Source organism: Nicotiana tomentosiformis, chromosome 3 (genome assembly GCF_000390325.3).
Source record: "Nicotiana tomentosiformis chromosome 3, ASM39032v3, whole genome shotgun sequence".
Classification (NCBI taxonomy): domain Eukaryota; kingdom Viridiplantae; phylum Streptophyta; class Magnoliopsida; order Solanales; family Solanaceae; genus Nicotiana; species Nicotiana tomentosiformis.
The window spans coordinates 126,030,039-126,051,146 of NC_090814.1; the positions used below are offsets into that span (position 1 = coordinate 126,030,039).

The 21,108-nt window shown below is 38.6% G+C and overlaps 2 protein-coding genes and 1 long non-coding RNA gene across 4 annotated transcripts; 1 reads left to right on the plus strand and 2 right to left on the minus strand.

Moving 5' to 3' along the window:
- The first annotated feature begins 11,305 nt into the window (after positions 1 to 11,305).
- Positions 11,306 to 14,494, plus strand: LOC104091411 (exocyst complex component EXO70E2-like). 2 transcript variants are annotated; one of them, XM_033654862.2, is made up of 2 exons: positions 11,306 to 11,322; positions 11,644 to 14,494. In XM_033654862.2, exon 2 carries the CDS (start codon positions 12,310 to 12,312, stop codon positions 14,230 to 14,232), a length of 1,923 nt encoding a protein of 640 aa, XP_033510753.1. In that variant the 5' UTR covers positions 11,306 to 11,322; positions 11,644 to 12,309; the 3' UTR covers positions 14,233 to 14,494. The 2 variants fall into 2 exon arrangements, with proteins under 2 accessions (XP_033510753.1, XP_009595031.1); XM_009596736.4 differs by lacking the exon at positions 11,306 to 11,322 and adding an exon at positions 11,339 to 11,560.
- A 2,220-nt stretch (positions 14,495 to 16,714) lies between these two features.
- Positions 16,715 to 18,231, minus strand: LOC104091410 (presenilin-like protein At2g29900). Its single transcript, XM_009596735.4, has one exon. It carries the CDS (start codon positions 18,080 to 18,082, stop codon positions 16,775 to 16,777), a length of 1,308 nt encoding a protein of 435 aa, XP_009595030.1. The 5' UTR covers positions 18,083 to 18,231; the 3' UTR covers positions 16,715 to 16,774.
- A 1,441-nt stretch (positions 18,232 to 19,672) lies between these two features.
- LOC104091409 (uncharacterized) lies at positions 19,673 to 21,092 on the minus strand. The gene is made up of 2 exons (XR_685139.3): positions 20,475 to 21,092; positions 19,673 to 20,218 (listed from the first exon to the last, which is right to left on the minus strand). It is a non-coding gene; the product is annotated as an uncharacterized lncRNA (long non-coding RNA).
- Between the last annotated feature and the right edge of the window lie 16 nt (positions 21,093 to 21,108).

Consider the following 21,108-nt stretch of genomic DNA (forward strand, 5'->3'; position numbering starts at 1 on the left):
TAGATTCGGATCTTGACCGCTTTACGAGTAACTTAAGACAACAATCAATAACTAGTATTAATCGCCTTCTAAGAATACCACAAGGGAATCAAAGATATCACTATAGAGAAGTAATCTTACTACCTTGAACTATGAACAAGTAAAGGCTGAAAGATAAATCTCAAAGCATAAGTAGCAAAGGTTCAAAAGAACTCTCAAAGTATGATATTCTTAATCAATAATCCATTGCCTAATGAATGAGAAGAAATCCTTATTTATAGGAGTAAAAGTCCTTAAAATTAGGTAGGGTGATTGCTAAGGGGTAACAAAAGTCATCAAAATTAGGTAGGGGCTACTAAGGGGTAACAAAACTCATCGAAATTAGGTAGGGTGGTTGCTAGGAATAAAAGATACAAAAATATAAGAGGGTGGGCGGCCAAATCCCTTTGGGGCAGATTTGGACTTTAAAGCTACTAGTTTGGGCCATTGGTTTGGACTCCAATTGGGCTCCTTTTGAAGTACCCCCCTTTGGACCTCTTTTAAGCTCATTTTGAGCCCTTTTGGTGAACTTCAAGGGCTGACTTGGCGACCCAATATTCCTCCTCTTGGACTTCAATTTGGGCCACCAAATAATTGTAAAACTTGGACAATTCATCTCCTTTGGGATTGAGCTCTTCCTCTACAATAAAAACTTCTTTATTTGACATTGAAGTTCGGCAACCTCAGTCTACAACTCTTTAGCTTGAGATCTCGTAATTAGATTTCTTGGTGCTTCCAAAACTCTATGTGTCCTTGATGCTATCACCTATCCAATTCACATCCTTTATCATTGAGCTTTTCTTCCCAATTAACAACTTCTTTATTTGCACTTGACGTCTAATGGCATTGTTTTGTAACTCTTTAGCTTGACATCCTTATCCTTGCATAGAGTTGAGCTTCCTAGAATGCTATCAGAAAGGGACTTTTGAAATTGAGTATGATGAAGTATTTATAGGAAAAAGCAACCATCATAAGAGTTGGTCATTATGAATTGTCATCATAGAACCATCACTTTGTGACTGTGGCAAACTGCATATCCAATTATAACAGGACACGTGTCCTGAACATTAAATGGACATGACGTATGTCTCAGCGATTATGAAGAAGGAATTATGATAATCAGGAAAAGGCAGCAAGAAATTCCCGCCATAAAATAACAATTCCTGAATATTTAATTGCGAATATTCAGAAAGTAGGGAGACTATATGTATTGGTGAAAAAAAGCATGACACGTGGATCATCAACAAAGTGACAAGTGGCAAATCTAGTTAAGTAACTTAGAAAAATTAAAAGGCACGAGCGGAATAACCCCCGGTATTTTGCCAGGAGAGGTACCAGACTTAATAGCTGGAAAAGAAGAAATAGGTATGAAATGAATGAAGACCATAAAGAGGGAAGGTTCATTAAACTCTTAGAAATAAGGAAGGGAAATCTGCATTGATCGTGATTATGAAGAATCTTTAGTCATTAATGTTGTCGTTACAATTATATATAGTAACGGGTAATCAAAGCAATTAATACCATTAACAAGCCAGAATTAAGTAGGAAAACCGTTATAATTATGTACCATTATATAAGGGTCTGATCCTCATTTGTATTGGTATCTAAAATCTTGGTCGATATATGCAATTGTTCTTTTACTTACTCTGAGAGTGATTATCAATCTATTTTGAGTTCTTTTTCCTTATCTACTATTTCCATTATTCTTTTTATTCTTCATTCTAAGAAAGTGAAGTAATTTTGGTTATCAGTAACCTGATTCCTTCTTGATATTGACTTTGATCGAGAAATTTATTTTTTGGGTTAAACAATCGGGAGCTCTGGTATCGGTTTCACGAAGGCGGCAATGTGCGGGTCCTGAGGGAGGACTTAAAGAGGAGGGACGAAGAGCTGATGCGGGTTGTAGAGAAATGTAGCGTCCTTTAAGGGACGTTGAGGAGCAAAGAGGAGGAGCTTGAGCTTAGTAGCGGTGTAGACACCTAATGCAATGATCTCTAAGCCCAAGTGGTCCAGCTGCGAGGCCAACTTAAAGAGTGCCAGTTCAAGGCGGAGGCTCTCAGCGGTGAGGTCATCGATAAGCAAGAGGAGCTTGATAAGGCAGAGTTTGCTTGATCGGAGGCTCGGAGTAAGGTGAAGTTCCTTGAATTGGCCAACTGGACCCTTTGTTCTGAGCGAGAAAATAATATGTTGAGGGCGAAGGCTAAAGAAGAAAGGCTTGATGAAAGGATTGGGGAGTTGGAAAAAGATACCTCCGATCTCTATGATCGAGTTGCTGCTCTGGAGGCTGAGAGGGCCAAACTTTCTTGCACGACCTTCTTCATCTACGACTTCTGGCTTCCCCAACATCCCCTGTGAGCTGCATGAAGAATGAATTCATGCCAAGGCTCGACTGGATGTGCTTCGTAAGTTACACGTGGTGGGTTCCATTCCTGCCGCAAACTTTGAGGATGCTCGGGCCAAGGCTCGGGTTGCTTGTGGCTACGACCCGGCTACGCCTCGCCCTGACAAAGAGGATGAGAATGGGGAGCATGCTATAGATCACCTTGAGGATGAGGTATGGTACAATTCTATTTACCCTCCGGGCGATGAGGGAGAGGACGCAGAAGATTGGGGCGGTGACGGCGTTGAAGACCAGACCGATGATGATGTTGTGGGTCGTGATGGCGATGGCCAATAGTAGTTTGTTTTTTATAATTTTGTTTATTTTTGTTGGCGTCTTTAAGAGCCTTTTTAAGAAACCTTTGACTATAGTTTGCTTTCATTTAAGCCTTTCTTATTTGCCGTGATTTGTTCTTATGCTTTGCGTGTTTTGCTCCTTCAAACTTTTGTTGTCGTCCTTTAACTAGTCGTTTTCTTTGGGTTGAATAGTTGTGGGTTGAATCACCCCTTTGTCCATGTTTGAGGATAGATCGGTTAAGTTTGAACTTGGTTGGACTTAGCTTCTCGTTTGGTTAAGTTTAACCTTCTATCGAAATATGGTCGAGGGCCGATAAGTGTCATTTGAATTTGGTCAAATTTTATCCTCTTGTTACATCGTAGTCGAGGGATGACATGTGTTGTTCAAACATGGTCGAAGTTTAACCTTTTGTTAAATGTAGGTGTTGTTCAAGTTGGGCCGAACTTGACCTTTTATTAAGGTGCGGCCTAGGGCCGATAGATGTTGTTTGAGCTGGGTCAAACTTAACCTTTCCTTAAGGTATGGTTGAGGGTCTCTAGATGTTGTTCGAGTTGGGTCGAACTTAACCTTTTGTTAAGGCAATTTGGGGCTAATATGTGTTGTTCGAGTTGGGTCGAAATTAACCTATTACTAAGGTGAGGCCGAGGGCCGATAGGTATTGTTCGAGCTGGGTCAAACTTAACCTTTCATTAAGGTATGGCCAAGGACCGATAGGTGTTGTTCTAGTTGGTTCCAACTTAACCTTTTGTTAAGGTGTAGCCGAGGGCCGATAGGTATTATTCGAGCTGGGTCGAACTTAACCTTTTGTTAAGGCGATTTTGATAAACGTAAGTTTTTATTACTTTGACGTTGTTGCTCTGATTACATGATTGGAGAAAGTTACAAACTTTGGGCATTAGCTGGCATTCCAGTCTTAGTCCCAGGCTATCTAGTCCCTTTATTGTTCGACTTGGAGAGTATTGAGGAGTCGGGTAATGAAAGAGAAAGCATTCCCTCATTCGCATACTTCGATTTGAAATGTCCCTTTCGCCGCCTCGTTAAAAACCTCCTTGAGAAAACCCTAATGAGACAAAAAGAGTATGACTTGGGGGTGTTTTTTCCTTTTAGAAGTTAAAGTATTTGAGGTTGCTGATGTTTCAATTATTTGGTAATTGTTTTCCTTCCATTGCCTCTAGTTAGAATGAACCCTTGTTTGTTTTGGCAGTAATTTTGTATGAACCGTCCCAGTTTGTTACCAGTTTGCCTTCTCGTGGATCTCTACTTGCTTGGGTTTTGGCTTTGAGTACGTAGTCCCCGACTTTGAGCGGCTGGACCATTGCTTTATTGTTGTAATATTGTTCCGCTTGCTGCTTTTGAGCGACCATCTTTATGTACGCCATGTCTCTTCGTTCGTCGATCTCGTCGAGTTCTTACCTTCTACTTTCGTCGTTAATAGTACTAATTTCCTGGGAGTACCATAGGCTGGGTTCCCCGACGTCGACCAGTATGACGGCTTCAGTTCCATAAACCATATAGTATGGTGTCTCTCTTGTGCTTGTTTTCGGGGTGTATCTATATGCCCATAATAGTTCTAAGAGTATTTTCGGCCACAGTCCCTTAGCATATTCGAGCTCTTCTTCATGATGTTTAATATGGACTTGTTGGAGGATTCTGCCTGCCCGTTACCCGCTGGGTGATATGGTGTTAAAAGTATCCTCTTAATCTGCCATTTCTCGAAGAACTCGGTAGTTTTCTTTCCTGTAAACTGGGGTACGTTGTCGCAACTGATCTCTTTGGGTAGGTCAAATCGACATATGATATTTTTCCATATAAAGGTGATTACTTCTTATTCGCGTATTTGGGCGAATGCTCATGCTTCCACCAATTTAGAGAAATAGTCAGTTATAACTAAAAGAAATCATACATTACCTCGCCCAGCTGGGAGGGGGCCCACGATGTCCATTCCCCTCTTGATGAACGACCATGGTGAGGTAACTTAGTGGATATGCTCACCTGCTTGGTGAATTATTGGGGGGTATTTCTGACATTGTTTGCATTTCATCACAAATTCTGAGACGTCTTTTTTCATGGTGGGCCAGTAGCATCCTGCATGTATGAGTCACCTAACAAGCGCTCGATTGCCGGAATGAACACCGCAATGGATTTTTTTGAGGATGCGCTGGGTTTGGTTTGGGCCCAAACACTTTGCCAAAGGGCTGTCGTATGTCCTCTTGTATAGGTCGAGGTGAAGGAGGTTGTATCTAGCTAGCTGCATTCTTAGTTTTTTGGCTTCCTTTTTGTCGTTTGGGAGTGTGACGTCCTGCAAGTAGGCGATAATACGATTGCGCCAATCCCAAGTTAAGTTTACATATCGTAGCTCGATTTGGTCTAGCATCGAGTTGAGGAGGTGGACTACACTTTTTATTCTGGTAATGATGCTTTTGGTAACTACGGTCAATTTGGCGAGGCCATCTACTTCGATATTCTGTGCGCGCGGGATCTGGTAGAGCTGGCATTTGTCGAACTTGGGCAGCAGCTTGCAGGTCTTGGTATGATACTTTTTCAATCTTTGTTCTTTTATTTGGAAAGTCTGTGTGACTTGGTTGACTACAAGCTGGGAATCACAATGGAGCTTTAACCGCCTCACCCCATACTTGAGTGCTAGTCTCAATCCTATAATTACAGCCTCATACTCGGGCCTCGTCGTTAGTCATATTTGGGCATCTTATGGACAGGTGAATTACTTTGCCGGTAGGGACCTTTAGTACGAGTCCCAGTCCGGATCTGGAAGTATTGGATGCACCGTCTGTGCATAGGACCCAGAGATCTTGTGTTTAGAGAGAAGCTTGGATAACTTCCTTCTCGACCTCAAGCATTATCTTTGCGCTAAAGTCGGCGACGAACACTTGCTACTTTATCGTTGTTCGCGGTTGACATGTGATATCGTGCTCGCTTAGCTTGATGTCCCACTTGGCCAGCCTCCCTGATAATTCGAGTTTATGTTAAATGCCGCTTAGAGGAAAGGTGGTAACGACCGAGATAGGGTGGCACTGGAAATAAGGTCTAAGCTTTTGTGAAGCTATGACTAGTGTCGGGGTCAGTTTCTCGAGGTATGGGTACCTCGTCTCAGCATCGACAGTTGTTTTGCTAATGTCATAAATGGGAGATTGCATACCTTTGCTTTCTCGGATCAATACTACACTTACTGCCACTTGGGAGATGGCCAGATAGACGAGGATATGTTCCCCGAGTTCGATGGTAAATATGCCTTTAGCTGTTGTAGAGCTTGTACACATTCGGGTGTCCACTCAAGGCCGTTATCCTTTTTGAGTACGCTAAAAAATCTATAACGTTTATCGGACAACCGCAAGATAAATCTCGATAGGGCGGTGATTCAACCAGTCTACTTTTGGACTTGCTTCTTAGTAGTCAGTTGCTCCGGTATCCCTTACTGTGCATAGAATGGATCAACGTTTGATTTGTGTGTGGAAGTCTCCTTGGGGATGCCAGGCATATCTGTATGGCTGGAGGCAAACAAATCCGCATTAGTTATTAAAAATTGATTAAATTTACCTCGTTCTCGTAGTTTGAAACCGATGTAGGCCTTTTTGCTGGACTCGCTGGGGTCTAATTGAACAGGGTTGAGGTCCTCTATAGTTGAGTCCGCTATTTCAACTATTTTGGGATCCATGATGATGTCCCTGGTCTTTTCTTGCATCGACCTCGACCCTGATGATTGCTACGCCTCTTTTCCGTGTCTTTCTTCTATTGGATTGTCGTATTGTCTGAGGCGATGCGGTATAATTCCCACGGCATACATTGCTCTCCCCGTATGCTGAATATCCCCCAAGGTGTTGGGAATTTGACTACTTGATATAACCTGTAGGAGACAACTCTTATGTGACGTATCCATGGTTGTCCTACTATGGAATTATATTCGGTGGCCTGGTCCATGATGTGGAATGTTGTCTTTATAGTTATGCCGCCGGCCAAGACGGGGAGTGTAATTTCACCCGATGTCTATTCAACTGCATTATTAAAACCAGTTAGTGTGATGCAGCGCGGCACTATCTTATCCTCGAGTATCATCTGGGTGAAGATTTGGGGATGGTTAATGCACGCTCCACTCCCGTCGTTTAACATGATACGTTTGACATCAGTATATAAAATTCATAAAGTAATGATGCGAGCATCATTGTGAGGGAAAGTCAAACCGTCGGCATTTGACTTGTCGAAGATGATACTTTCTTCGAGTTCGTCATACCGTTCGTAGGTGATAGACCTTTTTGAGCTTGTGAGTGGCAGTGAATTTGACGCCGTTGATGGAGGAATCGTCGCTTCCACCGATGATCATGTTGTTGGTGTGAGCTGGTGACATCGGCTTTGGCGGGCCTTGGTGTTCACGACCTCTAGCGAGGTTATTTTTCCCCTTGTCGCTCATCAGCTCTTTGAGGTGTCCATGTTGCAACATGATCACAACATCTTGCCTGAGGGCGATGCAGCCTTCTGTCTTGTGTCTGCGTTCCTAGTGAAATTCGTAGAGGGCGTAGGATTTTCTAGTGCTTGGGTCGGACCTCATCTTTGGCGGCCACTTCACCTTCGTTCGAGTTTTATCAGGGCATAGACTATTTCTGTAGGTGACACACAAAAAGTATGAGTAGACAATAAAGGGGTCATACCTCTCTTACTTCGGTGAGTCCCCGTCCTTGGCCTAGATAGGCATTCATCATATCAGAAAGAGGGCTTGGCGGGGCCCCTGACGTATGTATGATGTCGTTCCCTGTTCGGTCGTGAGATCGGGTGATCTCTCCTTACGTTATCTCTTCGTTATTTCCTAGGCTCAGCTTGTACTGAGATGAGACGTCGAGTTGGTCTGTTACGGTCATTATCATCTACTCAGACTTCGGCACAGTAAGCATTATAGATTTCATCCCAAGTGGTTGGAGGATACTTCATCAACCGACTCAACAAATTTATGGTCGCTCTTGAACTCTCTCTACTCAACCCATTATGAAAGGCCGCGACTGCCATCACTTCGGACACGTTCGGTAGGGTCATCCTTACCCTGTTGAATTGGGCGAGAAAGTCCCTTAGTCCCTCTCCCAAGGACTGTTTGATGATAAAGGTGTCATTTACTCTTGTTTCGGCTTTCTTGGCCCCAACATGTGCCGTTACGAACTTATCGGCCATTTCCTCGAAGGTTTCTATATATCGGGCCGGTAGCTGTGAGTACCATGTTAAAGCCTCTCCCGTAAGGGTTTCGCCAAATTTCTTCAGCAAAATAGAGGACACTTGTTCGTTAGTGAGGTCGTTGCCCTTAACGGCGGCGGCATAATAAGTCACGTGATATCTGGGGTCAGTCATTTCATCGTATATCCTAAGATACGACAACATTTTGAAGGTCTTTGGTATGGCATGCGTGGTTGCTCCCTCGCTATACGGTTGTTCTACGAATCTACCAGCGTCCCTCTTTGGCATTATCTTAGGGGCACCCAGTATCTTGTCGACTCGTTCTTGGTGTTCTATCATTTGATCTCTGAGCGATTTATTTTCATTCTTCATTTCTTCCATCCTCTTTAGAACAGCCACGATGACGTTGTTGCCTGCATTGTTAGAAATATTGTGAGTCATACCTGGTGTGGGAGGGTCGGGTTGGTCGCCCTGTTTTTCTGCTTGTTGCACTGTATGGGTTCTTGAGGTCTCTGTTGTTGTGTATGGAACAAGTTTGTTGAGCACGCTTGCTAGTGTATCGGTCAACATGGCCGACAACGTACCCTCTCTTGTGGACGTAGAGGCCCCTTTTCCATTTAGTTTTGTTATGTTGTAATGGGGAGAGGCGACCTCTCGCGCCTGGGGGAGGTAGTGGGTGTCATGTAATTGCCTAGCGTTTCACAACTTTCGTTGATAGAGTTCATAAGATTGCCAGGGAAGTCACATGTCACTTTAGTCTTATCTCCTTAGTTACCTACCATGTTGGTTGCCGCACGTGTATAGAAAGAGAAAGATCTTGTGATTTGTTAGGTTAGTGACTCACGTGAGTTGTAAATCTACAGGAAACTAAAGCATTAGTTAAAAAGTCCCCACAGACGGCGCCAAATTATTTGAACCAAAAATTTAGATCTGGTCTCATCCAAATAAATTTAAGTAAAATAGAGTCATTCTTAGCTAATAATAATATCCAAAAGACAAGATTATTGGTTTTATGGTAGATGATATGTATATTTGGTCGGGTGACAATAAATACGAGCAATAATAACAGTATTCAATGATCCAAAAGGGTGGAAGATAGCATTAACTAATAACAAATAACAATGAATAGTATTGAAGTAAATAAAAATATGTGAGTCACCCGAATAGGGGTGGGATCTGCAGATATTCTTTCTGACAATGATGAATGATTGATGAGCCTTGGAATACTCAGGTTGCTCTTGGATCAAGTCGAAATGTTAGACAAGAATCTTAGTAAAAAGGTTATTTTCGTATGCTTGTAATATGGTCTGATTCTTTCTATAAAGTCAATGTGTTTTCTTACAAATGAATATCTCATGTCCCCTATCATTATGCCTTTTTCTATTTATAGGGAACATATTCCTAAAAATTCTAATAATACAGGTATAGAGATTATCCACTAGAATATTTTTTTTTATGTCATATCCTAAAACTAGCCGTTATAACTCTATCTAAGATGCTCGACCTCGACCTTGATCTGCGATGACTTCCCAACCTTGATCCTTGCTAACTCTTCGTCCGCACCCTTCATCGCTTCAGGAACCACTTCGACCTTGGGCGGGTTTTTATTGAAATCATAGTGATGACACATGGCGGTCTGTGAATGCCTACTTAATGTTAACATGGTTTGATCATATGAGAGATAAGTTTTGACCAATATACAAATAAGTATTTCTAATTTGACTCCTCGCAATACGCCAATACCTCTAGACTCACACACCACCAGTTTAGAAAAAACTTTAAGCGTCTGTAAGCAGTGGCGTACGCAAAATTTTCTCTAAGCGATGTCATATTTAAAGAAAGAAAAAAATTACCTTTTCGATCGTGCTTCAACCTTGGTGTATCCGCTCGAGTGTATATCTTATACTTGAAAATACATTTTCTCCCGCTTGATTAATGCATTTAGTCTGAATTAAGTAATTATAGAAGCAAAAAGTCACATATTTGGTTACATTATACTCCAACCCATAATGCTTAACAAACCATTGAAGATCAAAGCAACAAATTTATCATATATTTTTTTCGAGAAATATTATAATTTTGAGGTCGGAAAAGACCTTTTTTAAAGATATGCTCTTCTTATTGCATCATGGTTATTTGAATAATATTTTTGAGTTGTCAAACTTTTTTCAGGGTCAACCTTTAAGGAATTTAAATCAACTCTTTCACTTTGTCGATGTTGCTCCGACCATTGGCTCTTTCTTCCAAGTTAGATGAATTTTGAGATTTTGAATTTGATTTTTAAAATTTGAAAGATGATTTAGGATAATCTATTGAAATTTAAGTTGAACTATAAAGTAAAATATCTATTTGAGAACCCCAAATAATTTATATAGTACATTCATAAAATAAAACTATTTTAAGAAGTTCTAACAAAAAAGTGAAAGAATCAAAGAATGAAAAAGTAACAAAATAACTTAATTGACCCATAAAATAATAAATACAATGAAAGCCGAAGTGTTTAAAGCCGATGAATGAAACACTCTCCGGTCTCTATCCCAAGAGATGCATTCTTCTCCGAGTAGTGGATCAAATTCTTGTCCTTATTTTTAGCCAAAATCCTCAAAAAGAAGAAGAGAGGATATAAAACCCATAAGGCATGTTCGATCCTGCCACCTTGCCCAAAGAAATCAAGCACTATACCAACCGGCCAAGAAGCGCTTGATAGGTGTCACAATTAATGATTTTTCTAGCTTACATGGTATTTTGTAGATTATTTATATAATACCTTTAACAAAAATTTACGACGAAGTGATGTCACGTGGCATTGCTTCGCTCTTACTGTATCCGGCCATGTCTGTGAGATGTAGCGTGGGGTCAACACCTAAGGAAGTAACTCTTTTACATATATTGCTAATGTATGTCTTTATTTCATGTTTTATTATATAATTTTTTTTAAATATTTTTGTATAACTTATGCGGACATTTGCAATGCAAAAAATTTAATAGGTCAATTAAACGCCACTTTTTTGTACGACCAACCAAAAATGGTATCGGATTATAACTTACACAGAATTTTAAGTTAAAGTTATTTTTGTTTATACGTTGAACCAAACAATCGCTAATATAATTAAACAAACAAGTCCAAACTTGTTATTTTTTTTTCTTTTTTCTTTTTCAGAAGCCGATATCTTTTGCTCTAAATTTTATACTACTACTTACGTGGTAAGTAAAAAGCTGACAAAAGCGAGAGGAACATGTACACGTAGGCACCTACGTCAGTCTGACTGGTACAACATTAACACATCAACGTTAATTGGTCGCGGTCCGGTGGGTGGATTATATTTCATGTCTCTCAATACTCCACCAGTCAATAGTCAAAGGCACCATGTGTGCGACAGAGCACTGCCAAGAATATTAATTAGAAATTCTGGTTTTATTTAAGCAGAAAGAAATAGCGTCAAGTTTTATTCCAATAGGTACGCTGAATTTGTTTTTGCTTAGTTTATATTCCAAAAGATTAAATCCCAAGGAAGTTTCATTCTTCATTTTTGACTACTAACATATTCATGTAATTTAGTGGAAAGTACTTGTTCTAGTACTTTTCTCATAAACCCATTCTCTTAGTGGAAAATCTCAATCCTTAATACTCCCACTATGTGCCCTTTTGTCCTTATTTTCTTAGGACCATTCGTTTCCAACAAAACGCGTAAAAGTGTAAATTTTCTATTCAGAAACTCTATTTTTGATATCTTATCATCTCATCCTCCCTAACTTAGTAACTTTACTATGTTTTGTAGATATTTTTTGTTCTTTTCCTGACTCAAAAGATATTTGATGAGAGAGCTCCAAGAAACAAGCACAATCTTGGCTTGAGGTTTCATATACTTTCTTGCTTCTTCATCTAGACACTCTGTTTAATCCCTTTTGTCCATATCTTTAGCACTTAAACTTTGTGTTTGTCATGTTGCTGTTTTAACATTCTATTTAACAGTATTTGGCAGTTGATGTCTAGATGATTGTCTTGTACTGTGTACACTCTATTATATTGTTGCAATCATGTGATTTGTGGATGTTTGCCTTAGTTTTCTGGAATTTGTCCCCTGATGCCTTCTAATCTTTTAATGTTAGTGACCGTATAAAAGGTTTAAGAGAAGTACATCCCAATTTTGTGTAAACATTGAAGTTGGTGTCTTTTTGCTGAAACATGTCCTATTTCATTAGAATTCTTGGGCTGTTGAGGACTTGATGTTAATCTATGAGGTATATTCTGGCTACTAGTCTTGGTTTCTGAATTTCTGATCCAATCAGAAAACATATAGAAAGAAAGGGGGCGGAGAGGCCTCTTGATTACCTATTTCATCAGAAAAATAGAGCTTGAGGTTAGTTTCAAGATTCAGGAGGAAGGATCATCCAAAGTTTAGGCCTTTGACTTTAACCCAACCTGTTGTACCTTTTGCCTGGAAATGGGTGATGATAAATCAGTGGTCACAGTTCCTGATGGGGAACAACACATAATTGCTGCAGCTCATCACCTTGTGAAGGCGTTACGAGCCAGCACGAGCTTGAGCATTGAAGTTAGAAGAAGTCTAGCCGATCTTGACATTCACTTGGCTGCAATGACTGAAGCAAAAGAGGATGAGACCTCAAGTCTCAGAGAGATTGAAGGTAGGTTCAAGTCAGCTCAGGTAAAGATCTTGACTTTGCAGTCGAATTTCTTGAAGATATGGGATGCTGGTCCTTCACAACTTCTTGAGTACCTGCACGCTGTAGAAGAAGTTCGAACTATAACGGTGACCTTGCAAAGCGTGGCTCCAAACCATAATGGGAAACAAAACAGACTAGCTAATCAAGCTCACAGTGTGTTGCAAATGGCAATGGCAAAACTGCAGGAAGAAGTTATCAACATTCTTGCACAGAATAAGCTGTGTTTTGGGCATGATTATGTGTCATTCCACTCGTGTGAAGAGTTCGTTGTGGATGAGGAGTCGATGGTTTCAACTGAAAATGATTCAGTTGTGGGAACTTCTTGCAGGGAGAGTAGTGGAGCTGAATCAGAAGAATGTATAATGGATTTGGTTCATCCATATATTGTTCCTCATGTCAAGTCTATTGCAGATGTAATGTTCGCTTCACATTACGATCAGGAATTTTGCCAGGTCTTTATCAGATTCTGGAAAGATGCATTAAATGACTACTTAAGGCTTTTCTGTATGCAACAAACCAGCATTGAAGATGTGCTGAGAATGGATTGGACTTGTTTGAGTTGCAGAATAAAGAAGTGGCGCCAGGCAACGAAGAACGTTATTGCATTCTATCTCCCTAGTGAGAAAAACCTCTTTGATCAACTTCTAGGTGAGTTTGGATCTGTTAGCTCAAACTGTTTCATTGAAGCTTCAAAGGATGCAATGTTGTGTCTTTTAAATTTTGGCCAAGCTGTAGCTATTGGCCCCCTTCGGCCAGAACGCCTTTTTTGTTTACTTGATATGTTTGAGCTTCTAAGAGATCTTTGTCTAGACGTGGATGCTTTGTTTTGTGAAAATCAGGGTAGTTTCATTAAAATGGAGTACCATGAACTCCTGAAAAATCTTGGAGATTCTGCAAAAGCAATCTTTCTGGAGTTGGGGAATCACATTGCTTCAAACACTTCAACAACTCCCTTCTACGGAGGAGGTGTTCATCCTCTTACCAAGTACGTTATCAATTATTTCATGCTTCTTTCAGAATATTGTGATACCTTGAAGTTCCTTCTTGAGGACAGAGAGGTACAGAATTTGGAAGGCGTTGTTGATGCTATGGCCAGGCTCGACGTTTCTTCTGAATTCTCATGTCCATTGGCTCTTCACTTGCAGTCAGTAGCATCCATGCTTGAATCCAACCTTGACAAAAGGTCCAATTTATATAAAGATGGTTCCTTAAAGCACATCTTTCTGATGAACAACATCCATTACATGGTTCAGAAAATCAAGAACTCCAAAATTAGAACTTGTTTTGGTGATGAGTGGATAAAAAACCGTATTGTAAGATACGTGCAGCACGAAAAAAGGTACGAGAGAATAACATGGAGTCCTATCTTGTCTTTGATTACCGGTTATGAGAAATCAGGAAAGACAGTTCTCAAGGAGAGATGCAGAAATTTCAGTATTGCTTTTGAGGATGTGTACAAGAACCAGACAGGATGGACTATCCCAGATATTGAGCTTAGAGAAGAATTGAGAATTTCAACCGCGTTAAAGGTTGTTCATGCCTACAGGCCATTTATTGGACATGTGAAGAAATCTATTAGTGACAAGCACATAAAGTATACTGAAGATGAGTTGGAGAAGTATCTCCTGGATTTTTTTCAAGGTTCAACAAAGTCACTGAATCATCATCAATGGAGGAGGTGAAAGTTGAATTTTTATGGTTGAAGTGTATGCTCTTTTTTCATGCATTCATATGTAATTTATCAACTAAGTAGTGACTTGGTGTCTTTGTACCCTTTCCTTTCCCCTTGTATAGCTGCTGCCTATAGTTCTCCAGTTTAATCTAGTATCATCATGACCTTTTTGGTATATGCATTCCTTTTAATTTGATGGTTTCAACAGAAGATGGCATTTATTGATTTGTTTCCAATTAACTTGGACAGAAGAAGAAGTTGTTGTTCCTTTCCTCTTTGTCCAATTCATAACTTCTTCCTTAGTGCTGGTACATAGGATTCTTGTAGATTAGTGTACCAGTCTATTATCTGATTTCCAGAAATAGTTGTTCCTTTCCGCATTTATGGAACCCTCATTTTCAATAATTCTGCATTAAATACCGGAATGAATTGTTAAATGTCATTTTCTCTAGAATTGACCTAAAAATGGTCATCCCGTAAACATGGTCGGCTTGTATGCTTCATAATCAATGTGAGAGTCGCTCCAATTCTTCTACTATTGCAAAAATGCAAGAGCACTTCTATTGCATTTAACAACTCAAACTTCAGAGTAGAGCTGGGAATCCAAGGAAGGAACATATAATTGTAGGTAATACTTAAATCGTTCACAGTTACTACCTTTCGCCAGTACAGAGAAACGTCAAAAAAGAACGACAAGATTTTACCATTAACAGCACCACTATAGAAGGAAGTATTTTACCAACAAAAAACAAAACATCACAATCTTTGTGTACTCAGGTCCATTGATCAATGATCTGATAAAATCATGCTCAGTCTCGTACAGTATCTCCAGAAATATACTTGATTCAACATGATTCTTTTCCAAACAAGAAGAAATTGCAAGCATAAGAGAAACTTTAGTCATTTACGGGCAACTGCAACTTCTCCGATGAGTTTGCAATGACTTTTATACAAGAAATACACACTTCTCTAAGTAACCTTCGACATGAATAATACGTCTAAAATCCAAATATTCCTTCACAAGTATAAAGAACAAATAGCGGAATAAAATAGATAATTAGACATAATGAATTTGACAAAGAATGTAAATGGAGGCAGAGATATCGTAAGATGCCAACTCCAGCTTTGGAGAGTAGAGACTTCAGACCTTCCTTAGTATTCCCCTTTTTCTGTATTATAGATGAAATGACTCCTATCAACTTCATGGGAAAATTTGGCAGTAGATTAATAATAATTGTCGAGTTCCCATATTACCGTTTCAAATAAGGAAAATAAGGACTAATAATATGTGTTAAGGGCTTAATGTTCTAGTCATCAATTTGAGCGAAAGTTATAGTTTCCATGACTATAGCGGCAAGCACACTGATGAGCCATGTTGTTTCAAACGGATCAAAACTTACTTTAACAATAGAATAAAACATACTCTCTGCTGAAATTTTGATAATAAAAAGTATTTGAAGCACATTTTCTCTGGAATGGAAAGAAGAAACTCCCCCTGAAAATTACTGTTACCATTCTCAAAGAAACTCCCCCTGAATATTGTCAAAGGCACTCAAGCAATTTGACGTCAATATATGTCAGAAGTTCACGACATAAAAGTAACACAGCAAAAGGCAAAAAGGATGCGAAGATGAACAATCTTGTGATTTTGTATCACCTTTGTGTTTGTGAAGGTCAATCATGAAAGACAACATTAATTATATTCCAGAAATGCACGTCTCTCAGACAATGACTGTAAACTACATCTGACTCAAAATAAAAAGATCAACAGAGAATTTTTTGTTTGATGACCGAGAAATCCATTTGGGACCAACCGCACCCTTCGAAACTCAGGATAATGGGTCTGCCCCTCTACCCTTCTCCACTTAGATACCAGGCTTAATTCGCATTGTGCAGGGCTCAACATGTGACCTAAGTCACAAATCCCTCAACCTTTTCCACTTGAACCAAACGTTAGGGGCAAGATCAACCCCGAGATTATTTTTCCTAGATCGAAGATGTCAATCACTTCTATGAGTGATCCTTTAAAAATAGAAAAATACTTCAAAGCTTGTAGAGATTTGGGATCTTACTGAATCCTACACAATTGGTTGTGTTCAGAAAGAATATAATCAATTTCTTTCTTGCTTTAGGTTACTGGTCACTATAAGCATGTTTGCAGACTGCCAATGCAAGAATATTGATAGTTTGTGTCACGTGCCAATTATAAAAGGCGTTTGTATGATATGCATCCACCGCTATAAAAGGCATAAACTATGTACCAACATGTTGGCATATAATGGTATTCTACGGTCTAGTTTAGTACATACCACCACTAGCTCGTGTATCTCGTATCCATGGAGTAGCGCTTGTGCATTTCGGACATCTTGAACCACTAGCTGCTTTCTTTTATTTGACAAAAACACTTACCATGCTACAGATAATCTATCCATACATGCAATTCGGCCAACTTGGAACATGGTCAAAATAATAAAAAGATGTTATAACAGATATGAGTGAAGAATTATTATTGATTGAAAGTAGCTCCATCAATTGACGGGGAAATCATGTTCCTAAAACATCAACAGGTTCATAGAACATTGTACAACAAATGTCTCGAGCAATAGCCGAGTTAATAAGTAAAACACGACACCTAGCATAACAGACACAGGAAGAGCAGGCAAAGCTTTCTGATACAATGCAAGAAGCATCAGAGTGATACCAAGACCAGCTATAATAGCAAGGTAGCATGCATAAACTGTCATGAAATCGTACATGGCAGCCCTGGCTACTAATACACTGTAGAATATGAAGTCTCCTAGCCCCAGCTTAATAGCACCTGAGGATCCCAACCCGATTCCTTCAAGTACAAAATCATCATTTGACCCTTCCTGTAAATTCATTCTGACATTTATCCTATGTTGAATTAGCGGTGCAGCCAGCTCAGACTCAGCTCTTAAAACTTGACCGTCCTCCACATCAGCCGCATTCCTCTCATTCTCATCACTGCCGATTGACGAAAACCTTTCAAGACCAGAATTAGATTCCAAACTAGAATTGACAATTGCATTCAAGTTAGACCTAGAGTCTAAATTTTCATTGGAGCCGAAATCATTGTCCCGTCTTTCTCTCCAAACTCTCCTTTGCACAACAGAACCCCTCGGAACTGAATCATGATTAATAACCGGCCTAGCCTCGTAAACCAAAGCAGGAATATCTTCATCCCTAGATATTGCAAGCTCAACAAGTAGCCTTAGGGGCCCACCAGGTAACAAAACAGCAGCAAGGTCATACAATGACATTGCAACCAAAAGCACCCAAGTAGTCCATTCAGGCAACATTGTAAACCAATAAGCAACCAAAACTCCAATAACAACCAAATATCCTTGGGTAACTATAATTGCTGTCTTTGACATAAACACAGCCAAAACCCCAACAACAGTGAAATTGAACAAACTCAATGCAAAAGTAATGCAATCAATTGGAATTTTGAATTTTGATATCAAAAATAGAGATATTTCGCCACCCATGAATCCCAAAACAAGACAAGACGAGAAACCCATGTAGTATTTCAAGAATTTGGTGCATCTGAAGTAGAAAAGTAACACCAAAAGGAATGTAACAGCAGTAACAACCACAACAAATACCAAAGCATTCAAAAGGGCACCTTTCAATTTGTCCCACGTTGAGTCTGAGCTGCTCTCAGTGTAAGCAATTGTGGCTACAGATGTAAATGAGGGGCCTGAGGAATCTGAATCAGTGTTTAGTACTGAAACAAGAATGACCACTATGAGCATGCAAATTGAGACCGGTATGACGATTCTAACTATTTCTTCACCCAGTGAATCAAGAACGCTTTTGGGCTTTGGATTTTGTTCCATTGGAATTGGAGCTCCCAAAAAATTTGCCTTTTGATTTTCAGTGGTCAGTTGATGGTCTGTGAGAAAATTTGGGTATTTCCAATTTCGACTTTGGATCTCCTAATAGATGTCGAGACAACCCGACCCGAGTTAGACCCGAGTTCGGAAGCTGGCCTAATACATGAGTCTGGCCCAACTAAGCGAGGAGTGATATCTCTAAATACGCACTGCACCATAGGGATCGTTTGGTTGGTGGGACGCATGGGCGGCTCAAGGATATGCATACCTAAAGCAAAAGTTTAATATGGGGCCTAAATTTTTAAAAGATAGTTATAACATACGTTTTATTTGAAATATATTCTTCTAACTTTTTGAAATACAAAGTTGTTAATAATTATTTTTATAATCGATTTTCTCTAATTATCTTTACTCAATTGATAATATAGCCAGCTCATTTAATTTTTCTTGAGATATTGTTGCTATTAGATAATATTTTATAGAGCAATAGAAATATAGAATTATTGGAAGCTTAAAAGTATTGTTGAACAGTGAAGCTAATGAAATCTTGTAGAAAGAAAGTGAGTAATGAAATATTGGAGAAAGAAGGTGAGTACGAATATTAAAGAGAAAGACAGAAAATATATAGGGGTTTCTGAAATATAAAGAGATTAGAGAAAAGAAAGATTAACTTGGACATATTAAGAAAGGGAGTGTGAATTTTTGTATACATTATCTAATGAAAGAGTAAAACTGAAACGCTGCGAAAACTATTCATCTATCAATTTTTAAATATGTTAAATTATTACTTTATTTACATATCTAAAGAGCTCTATTTCCTTTTTATATTAAAAACTCTAATTTTGTATTAAAAAGTACTAATTAAATATTTATTTTTTAAATACCTATAAACCTATTCTTTTTAAAAAATGGGCCCCCCCAAATTTGGGGGCCTAAGGCACATGCCTTGCCCCTCATCACGTTAGAGCCGGCCCTGGTGGGACGGATAATAATATTCCAATATGAGATAATTAATCTCACAATTTTACTATAAAGTGATTCTCGAGAGTAATTAATACTCATGTCCAAACGCAAAATAAAATAATCTCGTATTTTATCTGAAAATTGTTATTTCTTTTCCCGCCGACTAAATGACCCCTAATTTACTATTAGTTGAGTGAGTATTTCTCAAAGATTTTAATCATTACATTAAAGACATTATATGTAGTTCTCTTTTACCTTAATTAGTTTGTTTTAAGATAGACGAGAATTGGACCTACATATTAGATGTAACTGCTACATATTAGATGTATGATATTGCTTAGCACTAACTTTTCTTATTTATGGAGAACAGCCATGCATAACAATTCGAATTCGAAGATTTAACAATCAAGATAACATTATATTAATTATAGAAGATTTAAGGTCGGTGAAAGCAAAATATAAAGGAAAAGGTATTACTGAAATTAATATTGATCTAAGATCACATACATTAATGCATATCTATATATTAGAGTAGAAGTTTTGGACTCAGCAAAAATACTCAAGAGTAAAGACAATAAACTACACTTTGAACTCTATATTTCGAGCAAACAAATTAAGTAGGAGTGGTAATTATTGCAAAAAAGTGATCACAGCTTTTGTAATCAATTTATAAGGAACTTGGCTAACATTAAATAATATTCCAAAGACAGCAAACTTCCACATAAAAAAGTTTCAAATACTCTTTTCCAACTTTAACTCAACTAAATATTGTCCAAAAATAAATGTTTAAAAGAGAAAAAAAAACCCTAGTGTTTAAGGGTTTGATTGTCCATCTCCTTAGGGTCGAGCATTATTAAACCGGTAACAATGATAGCCAACGCACAGCACAAGTTAACGAATCTGGAGACAAATGAGCCAAAATCCTTCCCAATTACAAGGAGCACAGGAAAATAGTTGACATAAAGCAGCACGATACCAACCACAATTAAAAGCGTTGCTAATTGTTGTTCCTTCTCCCTTTTCTCATCAATTTGATTTTCCAGCATAAATATCCATTCGTCTTCAACTGCTGCCTCTTGTTGCTTCCCACGTTTGAGAAAAGAAGAAATTAAACCGAGAGCCTTGTTCTTCTTTTCCATTGTGTTATAATTTGGAACAAAACTAGTCCCCTTTACCCTAGTCATGACAATTAATACATGAATTAATAACCAAGACGACAACAATCAACTATAAAAGCATTTTTTTTAAAAAACAGCAAGGGATGATCTAAAATAATTTGAACTCCATAACTAAGCCAACATGCTATATACATGAAAACGAAGAGAAAAAAGTAAAACATAAAACTAAAACCAAAAAGGGAATCAGCTTATGAACAAAAAAAATAAAGTAGTAGTATTAATTATCGAAAGAGGAGAGGGGAGAGAAGTCTAACCTCTCAAGTGTAAAGCTTTGTCAATTCTTCACAGTAGGCGAAACCTAATTATGAATGATCATAAAGCAACTACGCACAATATATAAACTCTCACCCCCAAAAGAAAAGGTAAAAAGTTTAAGTGTTTTAGTCCTAGGAGATTTAGGACGCCTGATCTGTTAATCATTTGCTATAAGTCGGGCTTAAGTTTAATTAGATAATGACCCACATTGGATGCATGTGCACTTTTTAAAGTTTTTTATTATCATTTTTTATACATATAATTCTAAAATCATAAAGTCCATAAATAACATTTTAAGAGCTTTTGGAAAAGGATTATTAAGAGAAAATTTGTAATTTCTGAAATAACGGGCTAAAAGTAAGAGAAGAAACTTGTTAGGGAGAAACTAAAATAGGAAAAGAAGGTAAATCCCATGTATGTTATTAGTAAGCCCTTACTTAAGGCGCAAGATAAATCTTAATCAGTAAATTATAACTTCTTCATCCTCTTTTTAATTTTTTTAATTGTGTCTAACAACCTTGGAAGGGTTTTGTACTAAACCTTATTAGTAATAATATAAGGTTCTTTTTTACCATAGCTACCCCCCCCCCCCCCCCCAAACCAACCCTACCCTTTAGGGACAGAGGCATTTGG